At 43.7% G+C, this 9,850-nt stretch overlaps 1 protein-coding gene across 1 annotated transcript in view; it reads left to right on the top strand.

The window, feature by feature from the left end:
* The first annotated feature begins 2,439 nt into the window (after positions 1 to 2,439).
* The window catches only part of LOC120868716 (short palate, lung and nasal epithelium carcinoma-associated protein 2A-like), a 17,378-nt gene continuing 9,967 nt past the window's right edge, over positions 2,440 to 9,850 (top strand). Inside the window, exons 1-5 of the mRNA XM_040247534.1 lie at positions 2,440 to 2,542; positions 3,793 to 3,953; positions 6,217 to 6,358; positions 7,839 to 7,943; positions 8,794 to 8,946. Of these exons, the coding sequence (XP_040103468.1) occupies positions 3,806 to 3,953; positions 6,217 to 6,358; positions 7,839 to 7,943; positions 8,794 to 8,946 (548 nt within the window). The 5' untranslated portion in view covers positions 2,440 to 2,542; positions 3,793 to 3,805. The remainder of the gene's footprint in view (positions 2,543 to 3,792; positions 3,954 to 6,216; positions 6,359 to 7,838; positions 7,944 to 8,793; positions 8,947 to 9,850) is intronic.

The following is a 9,850-nucleotide window of genomic DNA, read 5'->3' as shown; positions in this document are numbered from 1 at the left end:
CCACAACCAGGGGAGGAGGGGCTTCAGACATTTGCAGAACTGGGTGCTGACCGCCTGTGAGGTGAGTCTGCTGGCCAGTCCAAGGCTCTACTGGATTGCATCCTCATGTTCCTGCCACAGGATTGGGCATTTTCCCTGTGCTCTGATGACGGACCAGAATCAGCATAAGGAACACTAACTCTCCAAACCTCTGGCTTTACCACTACTCGGCCCTGCCTGCGTTCAAGTCAAGGACAGGGTTACAGGTCCGTGTTGAGGTGTAGTTGGGTGAATGGAGGACACTGTCCCTGGGTGACCTGAGCTCTCTATCCAGTGCTACCAGCCTAATGCCATGTGAGTACCCATCTGTGCTTCCTGGATCGGGTGTTCCTGGCTGACATATGCCCAATGCACCAGGCATTACAACCAACCCAAACAGCAGAGGTCAAGAAGTAAACAAGCTATTCAAACCTAAGGACTCTCCTGACTGACCAGCTGGCCTCGATGTGATCTCAGTGAAAGGCCCTTCCCTGAGAACACAAGTGCTAGGTTCTTGTCATTTTGAGCCTGGGCCAGTCACCTCTCTTTCCTAAATCTCAGATTCCTCAACTGGAAAACAGGGCTTCCAGACCTCCTTAGGGGGTTGTCATGAGCGCCAAGGGTGGAAGTAGAGCTGCAGTGCCAAGCCAAGGGCCATGCTTTGGCTTGGGCCTATAGGGTTCTGGACACTGCAGCCAAAGGGTGCGACTCACTGCTGCCCCAGAGGTCGAGAGTGGGAGCAGCCAATCCCGGTGGGAGAGGATGCAGACCTGGGTGCACTCTCCAGCTCTGGCCTTTTCCACACTGCATGGCCTTGAGAAAGTTACCCCCCATTGTGAACCTCATGCCCCTCAGTCAAAAAATGAGGCTAGTAACGCCCATGCCTGACTGCTGATGAGGTGACACAAGATGAAGCAGGATAAGCACCTCGTGTTGTGTGGTCAAGTCTAGGCAGAGGTGGGGTCCAGAGGATGGTGTTAGGATCATAGCTCTTAGAACTCAAGGTCAAAAGTACCTTTGAGCCACCTTTGTCCGGATAACTCCATTTCTGTCCAGTCACCCTGGAGCCCCTGACCCTAAGTAAATAGGGTGGAGGTCAGGCATCCACAGTTTAAACAAACTTATTCGATGGTCCTATTTAATCTCTTTGTTTAAAAGCTACTGCCCAAGCAGAAAATTTCAGCAAACTGAAAAGATGTGAAGTGGAAGAGGAAAATAAGTTGGGTTCATTTCATGTGTAGCTTTGGATGCTTCCTTCTCCTTCTCTGGACCATAGGCTCCCCAGTCTCCCCAGCAAGGAGGTTAAGTTGAATTCTCAGCTCTCCTGTGGCTGTGATGTCTGTTATGTTTCCAATGTGCTTATTTGAACCTGGAGTTGTCATTCAAAGACAGGCGGTGATATAAGTCTAAAAATTTGTGAAGTCAGGACTTACTGTGAGTTTGAATGTCAGGAATCAACTCACACTGGCTTCAAGAGCAGAGTTTTTAAAAATTAATTTACTTAGTTTAATTGGAGGCTAATTACTTTACAATATTGTGGGTTTTGCCATACATTGACATGAATCAACCATGGGTGTACATGTGTTCCCCATCCTGAAACCCCTTCCCAAGAGCAGATCATTATAAAGAGGAAATGATCTGTGCAGAGGGCCAAGGCAGCAATGAATTTGATATTTTTCTGGAAAAGAAGGAAGACAGTAGGGCCATGAGAGAGAGGTAGGTAAGTTTCAGGTGGCAGTGAGTAGATGACAAAGGGCCATGTTGGGACTTTGGTTTAAGGTGAGAGGTTTATGTTCTGGCAGCTTCACAGAGAGTAGAGGAGTTGGGGGCTAGTGTGCAGAGGGATACTGCACATATGGGGATATATATGGAGGCAGACTATATTCACTCTCAGGAGAAACTCTACTGACTCAATGGAGTGGGCAGATGGGGAGGGTGGGTCCTGAGCAGTCTGTCATTGCAAATATTTTTCCTGAAGCTGGTTCTACTGTGAGGGATGCTATGGAGAGTGCTCAGAAACAAGAGAAGGTTGGGGAAGAAGGACCTCAATGGTCACTGACCCTGATGCCATGGGCTGCACGTCTAGCTCCATCTCTGTCCCTCTCTTACAGGCTGGCTGCTTTCCCTCTCTGAGCCTGAGTTTCCAAGTGATGATAAAATTAAGCTAATGATCACTATGATCACAACCACCAGAATATTCTCCAATTCATCTCAGTATTTACTCCTGCCCCTAACATGCATGTCTACCATCTTGGTATCTGGAGGCTCCATGAGAAGCTGCTCTTAGTCTTGGCACAAAGTCCTCTCGATAGCCATCCAATTCAAGCAACCTGAGTGACCTTTGTTTTGGAAGTCTTCCTGTTCACTCTGGACAGGGGTTATTTTCATTGGAGTCCCCTTGGACGGCTCTGGACACAGAGCTTGTTTCCGGGGGCAGCTTCCCACCCCATCGCCACCAATATAAGTTACGGGCCATCACCACCCAGCAGAATTCCAGAAGACTCTGCAGAGGAGCAAGGACTTTGTAAGTATATTTCTTCAAACCTGTGACTGATGGGCTTCCCTCTTGATTTCACTCCACATGGAGGCCTACAGAATTTTGGGGGGACAAGAAGCATAGGGGTGAAGGTGAAGGTGTTAGTCATTCAGTTGTGCTTGACTCTTTGCAACCCCATGGCCAGTAGCTCACCAGGCTCCTCTATCCATGGATTTCTCCAGATAAGAATCCTGGAGCAGTTTGCCATTTCCTTCTCCAGGGGATCTCCTGAGCCAGGGATCAAATCCGGATCTCCTGCATTGCAGTCTTTACCATCTGAGCCACCAGGGAATCCCTTCAGAACACTATAGGGGAAAAGGTAGGGGACAGGACCTTTGAATTAACTAATATTTTGAATAGAGAGAATTAAGGAATAGATTCAATAAGCAGAAGTGTCAAATCGATGAATGTAGTGTCATGATGTGGTGCCCACTTATTTGTTCATATTTTTAATCTGCAAAGTTTATTTTGTTGTACTGTACCAGGTGCTTGGTAAAGAACCCTCCTGCCAGTCCTGGGGACACAAGAGACATGGGTTTGATCCCTAGGTCAGAAAGTTCCCCTGGAGGAGGGCACAGCAACCCATTCCAGTATTCTTGCCTGGAGAATCCTGTGGATAGAGAGACTGGCAGACATTGTCCATGGGGTCACAAAGACTCAGACAACTGAGTGACTAACACTAACACGGTCCTAGGTGCAGTTTTTTTACTATGAGTTGGGAATTCAGCCATGAAATAAGTCACAATCCCTCCTCTAAGCAATTCACAGGTGGGTGGGAAAGGAAGTCAAGTCGTCACTAATTGCTACCCAGGACTCTGAACAGCGAATGAAGGCAGCAAGACGGTGGAGTGGGGCCTCATAACCTAGACTCTGGGAAGAGATCTAGAGGACATGAATTCCTACTGAAGCTGGAAAGTCAGTAAAAGTGACTCAGCTTAAAATGAGAGAAGAGGGAAATGTTCCAAGCAAAGGAATCAGCATGTGCCAAGGACCTCTTGTAAAGAGACTTGACTTGGAGTCAAGTGTCACTTCTCACGTAGCAGTGCCTTCATTCACTGGTTGTTTATTTCTGGGCAAGAAAGTTTCTCTAGCTTTTTGACCTGGGCTGTGCATCTGTAAGAGAGGAGATAACCACGTCTATCTTCAAGGATTGCTGAGCGTCAGAGTGATAGGTGCTCATCCAAGATCCTGTTTCCCTGTGGGTAATTCTCACTCCTGTTCCTCCCATGACTGTCCAGGTGTCAGGACGAGATGTTTCAGCTTTGGAGACTTGTGCTCTTGTGCAGCCTGCTTGCCGGGACCTCAGCGTCTCTTCTAGACAATCTTGGCAAGGATGTTCTGAGGAAGCTGAAAACTGGTCTTGAGCAAGGACTTGACAACCTAGACAGTACACTTCAAAGTGAGTCAACAAGGGATGATCAGTGACACCTAGGAGCTTGCTTCCTACGTACTATATCTGTATTAGCAAAGGCTGCCCGCAGGGGCTGCTCCTTAGGGGTGGTTTACTAAGGTGACTAACTGGTTCCTGGTTCATTAGTTTATTATTTTTCTAGAAACAGGTATTTCTTAACTGAGTGTCAATCTACGTCTTATTTCATCATAAAATGTGCTAATATATTTATTGGATAAGAGCCTCAAAGTGACATTTCAAAAGTTCAAAAGGCATGCATATTTTAAATTGCAGCAGATATTGACAAATAATTCCCTATGTTAATAGTTTCTCCAACCATCTCAGAGAGTATCTTTTTTCCTACTATCTTGACAGCACTAATTTGGACAACTGAAATTTGCCAGTCTCACAGATGAAAGGTTCTAAATGATCTCTTCATTTCTCGAATTATGAGTGAATTCACTCATTTTTTCATATTTTGTTAGTCACTTATGTACTGAAACTTAAATATTTAATTTATATTTGTAGCATATTCTTCTGTTGGGTCATTCAATTTTCCTAGTAATTTGTATTAACTAATTGCAAAAGGATTCCTACCTGGCCTCAGTTCAGTTCAATTCAGTCGCTCAGTCGTGTTCGACTCTTTGGGACCCCATGAATCGCAGCACACCAGGCTTCCCTGTCCATCACCAACTCCCGGAGTTCACACAGATTCACGTCCATTGAGTCAGTGATGCCATCCAGCCATCTCATCCTCTGTCGTCCCCTTCTCCTCCTGCCCCCAATCCCTCCTAGCATCACAGTCTTTTCCAATGAGTCAACTCTTCCCCATGAGGTGGCCAAAGTACTGGAGTTTAAAATCACCTACCTTTCTAGTGAATCATATTTCCTTGTAATTATGATTTCTTGAAGGAACTTGGTCTTCTTTTCAGTTTTTCGAAGCACATTGATAAACATTCTTTATAGGAGAAGCTCACTTCTAAAAATGATTGCCCTTCAAAACTTGCCAGGGCTTGAGAGTGACTGAGTGATAGTCACTCAGTCGTGTTCAACTCTTTTTGACCCGATAGACTGTGTCCTGACAGGCTCTTCTGTCCATGGAATTCTCCAGGCAAGAACAGTGGAGTGGGTTGCCATTTCCTTCTCCAGGGGATCTTCCCAACTCAGGAACTGAACACAGGTCTCCTGCACTGGAAGCAGATTCTTTATCATCTGAGCCACCCAGAAATCCTGGCAACCTGAAAGATATGGGAGGGACCCAATTTCCATCTTTACTGCTGATAAAACTGAGCTCAGAAGCAGAAGTGTCTGCATCACAGTCACCTACTAAGATGGAGGACCAGATGTAGTTTCCATCACTGCATCATTATAACTAGGTTCCTTGGTGGCTCAGAGGATAAAGCGTCTGCCTGCAATGCAGGAGACCTGGGTTCGATCCCTGGGTTGGGAAGATCCCCTGGAGAAGGAAATGGCAACCCACTCCATTATTCTTGCCTGTAGAATCCCATGGACAGAGGAGCCTGGCGGGCTACAGTCCATGGAGTCGCAAAGAGTCGGACACAACTGAATGACTCCACTTTCACTGTCTGTCACAAAGTCACATTGCAGTACACTGATTATGTACGTTTCTTTTAGCTTTTTCCTACTCTTTGAGCTAGTTCTTTCCTGTTTTTTCTCATTTGAATTATTTTCTAGAGATTTTCTTAATATTTTTCAAATGTGCCATTGTACATCTGCCAAGTCACTTTCTATCTCAAATCCCTCTTTTCTCTGTCAATATAGGGCTCTCTGTCCTTGTTCTTCTGTATGAGTCATCTCTTTCTAGGCCATATGCAAAGCTGTCATTTAGGGACTCCTATCTGCCACTTTCATGATTTAGATCCATGTATTTTCTTTGACTTTAGATTTTCCATTTCTTATTCTATTCTAAGTTTACTTGGTTTGGAGGAGCAGCTCATTAGTGCTTCACTACTAGAAGTTAATGTGGAATCAATATCTATTGCCTGCTCAGTGGGTTGATTGCTCTGTTGATAAATGAGTATGTATTAGAGTAAAGGCAGTGTGGAAAGAACAAGGTCTCCTAGCTGTGTGACATTGATCCATTTCTTAAACTTTTGATTTTTTATTTCCTCATCTGAAAGTGCAGAGAGTAGTGATACCTCCTCTGTGGATTTGTTATAAGGATTAAATGATATAACACAGGCAAATATTCTCATTTAGTACCTGGTGCCTGGGATCTTGTAAAACACACTAAATGGAGACTGTTTTGCAGCTATTTTTCAGCAATTGAAGACTGATTTCACACTGCCCCAGGAATCCAATACTTCTGAGGACGTCCTTAATACTGAGGAAACTAAGAACTTACTGGAAGAATTCATTTCTGGAATTTTTCAAGTAGTGTACAGACTTACGGGGTGAGTTGGTGCTTCATTTGGAGATATTTGTTCCCAGGAAAGAGAATACATGTCTTTGGGGACATAAGTTTAATATCAAAGGCAAAAAGTTGAATAAACCTTGTGGGTTCTCCCAGAGGGGTTCCTTGGTGGCTCAGCTGGTTAAGAATCTGCCTGCAATTAAACCCAGGGTTTAATCCCTGGGTTGGGAAGATCCCCTGTCTTGCAGAGCAGAAGTGGTCTAAGGCCAATTCTACCAAAGCGTGGGAAAATTAGAGTCAGGTCTGTGGGGTCCATTTGGATCTCATGAGTTTGGGCGTTCGCCTTCTATGATTTCAGGGTCAGGATGAAGGTTGTCTTCACCCCCACCTCTACCTGTTTGATGGTGCCTAAAGTTCCATTCTCAAGGAATAAGACATTTCTTCTCTGAATATAGCTGAGTATAAAAGTCTGAATGGTCTCAGGAGAGAGGAATTTAGAATTAACACCACATAGGTGACCCCACACATGAAGGCTGGGAGTCAAGCAGTTCCGGGTTCTAATTCTGGCCTGCATCAAAAGGAATGAAACAATGACACTTAAAGCAACAAATGGATGGATGTAGAGATAATCATACTAAATGAAGTAAGTCAGAGAGGGAATGATGTATATCACATATGTCATCGATATCACTAATATATGGAATCTAAAACATGATACAAAAGAACTTATACAAATCAGACTCTTAGAACATAATAAAAAACAAACAAACTAAGTCATGATTACAAAAATGGAAATCAGGGTGGAGGATAAATTACGAGTTTGGCAAAAATATATACACACTACTGTATATACAATAGACAACCAGCAAGGACCTGCTATATAGCACAAGGAACCATACTCAATATTTTGTGATAACCTATAAGGGGAAAGAATCTGAAATAAAAATACCTCTGTATCTATCTATCCATATATCTGAATCATTTTGCTATACACCTTAACCTAATGAAAAGTGAAAGTGTTAGTTGTTGTGTCTGACTCATTGTGACTCCATGGACTGTAGCCCACCAGGCTTCTCTGTCCATGAGTTCTCTAGGCAAGAATCCTGGAGGAGGTTGCCATTTCCTTCTCCACAGGATCTTCCCATCCCAGGGATTGAACCCGGGTCTCCTGCATTGCAAGAAGTTCCTTTACCCTCTGAGCCACCATGGAAGCCCCACATTTGAACCTAACACAACATTGTAAAGCACCTAGATGTCAGTTAAAAGACAACAGCAACAGCAATAACATGCTGGCTCTGGCACGCATTCACCCCTGGAGTCTTGAGGGAATCACAGCTGTCTGATCCTCAGCCTGCCATACAGTCCAATGGAGAGAATCCAACCCCTGAGCAGGGCTCTCATGAGGACCAAAGTAGGCAAGGTCCATGAGGCACAAATACTCAGCACAACACTGGCATAGAGAAGAGCCCAGCAATGGCTGTCAGGAGGAATGAAAAGGGTGAACTGTGTTTTTTGCACAGGGTGAAAATCAGTGATCTTCACATCCTGGATATCACATTAGAAGCGACTTCTGACAGCAGTGCTAATGTGAAAATCCCCATCACTGCTCATATCAATGTGAAACTGTGAGTATGGCTTAGAATCCGAGGTTTGGGAGATGCAGTGAGCTATGGCCAGTAGGTCTCTAATCTGGAACCAGGCACTTATCTAATTATAAAAGTTGAGAGTTGAGAAGACATGATCGCATAACACTTTGGCAAAGTTTCCTCCAGCATTATTTTGTCTCCCAAGATTCTCTTTAAAAGCAGTGACCATTATGGGCCATATAGCAGTGGACAGTATGTAATGAAGGGCATAAGAAAATTATAGGCAAAAGATAATTTCTAAGTATTTTAATTACTTTGAAGATACAAAGAGATAGGAAAATGAGAATACATAGAAGAGTCTTATAAATTAAAGTGTGTTATGATTTCACCATTCATTAGTTATGAGATCTTGAGATAGTTACTAAACTTCTCTATACTACATTTCCTCATTCTGAAAACAAAGACAATGATAGTATCTTTCTCGTGGAATTGCTGTCAGGATTACATGGATTAATACAGGCAAAATATATTTTTTGGAAATCCCTAACATAGTATTTTGCTAAAGAAATGTTAAATCTTTTTTTTTTTAAATCATCCGTGTGATATTCTATAGAAATTTCACATAAACTAAACACTCTGGCCAGGAGAACAAAACATAATGTAAGAATGTGGATTCCATAAAGAATACAGACTATGTTGTCATTGTCCATTTGTTGTTCAGTCACTAAGTCCTGGTCGAATCTTTGAGACCCCAAGGACAGCAGCAGGCCAGGCTTCCCTGTCCTTGCCCATAGATATCCCATATAATGTCCACGCAAGAGAGAGACTAAAGTGGGCAATGTGAAGGGACTTCTCCCTCTCTGTTCACTGTGAATCTGTTTTCCTGCAGGCCTGTGTTGGGTGAGATTGTTGACTTGGCCCTCAACTTGATCCTCCAGTTTAGTGTCAGCGTTGAGACTGATGACCAGACTGGTGTCTCCCGGGTGGTCGTGGAAGAATGCAGCAACGATCAACACAGCATCTCACTCACCGTGCTGGGCAGGTCAGGTCCCATGTCTCAACAGAGAGGGGATCTGAGAGGAGTTGGGACCCAAAATTTCAACCCTAATCCTTACCTGGGAGGGAGCAGAGTTTGGTAAAGAAGAGGTCTGACTCTGGAGTCAAGTTAGCTTTGCCACTAATTTGTGGTGTTGGTATCAATGTAGCCTTTAGAAGCTTCAGTTTTCACATCGGTAAACTGAGGATGGTATAATACCTAACTCGTAGCCACCTCTGTTGGCCAGATGAGAAACTGTGAGTGTTTAGCATACATCCTGGCACATACTAAGGTCTCAGTAATGATAATGTCCATGCTGACTTTCTGCCTCTTGGTTCTTCCCCTTATGGAGACAGGAATGCTGACCTCTCCAACCATAACTGGGCATTTCTATATTTCACCTTCAACTTTATCTGCTTTTGCTTCATGCTTTTTGAAGCTCTGTTGTTAGATGCCTGCACATTTAACATTGTTATGTCTACTTGAAGAACTAACCCTTCTCATATTACATAATGTCCCTCAATAATAGTAATGATAATAATAGTAATTCACTGTGTTTACCTTCTTTCCTCTAGTTGGGAGGGACAAGAGGAGAAGTAAATGCCTACCATGAGCTCTAACTTCAGACTATCCTCAAATCATCCTCTACCCACTGAGAAATTCCCAAAATGAGATCTTGAAAACTTAATCCTCTCCATTGAAATCACTAATCTCTGGTAACCCACCAACACTCTATTTTATTTTATTTTTTTAAATTAATTTATTTTTTATTTTACTTTACAATTCTGTATTGGTTTTGCCATACATTGACATGAATCCACCATGGGTGTACATGCGTTCCCAAACATGAACCCCCCTCCCACCCCCCTCCCCACAACATCTCTCTGGGTCATCCCCGCGCGTCAGCCCC

The sequence above is a fragment of the Oryx dammah genome, unplaced genomic scaffold (assembly GCF_014754425.2).
Source record: "Oryx dammah isolate SB20612 unplaced genomic scaffold, SCBI_Odam_1.1 HiC_scaffold_10, whole genome shotgun sequence".
NCBI classification, from domain to species: domain Eukaryota; kingdom Metazoa; phylum Chordata; class Mammalia; order Artiodactyla; family Bovidae; genus Oryx; species Oryx dammah.
This window is presented reverse-complemented; position numbering and strand designations above follow the sequence as displayed.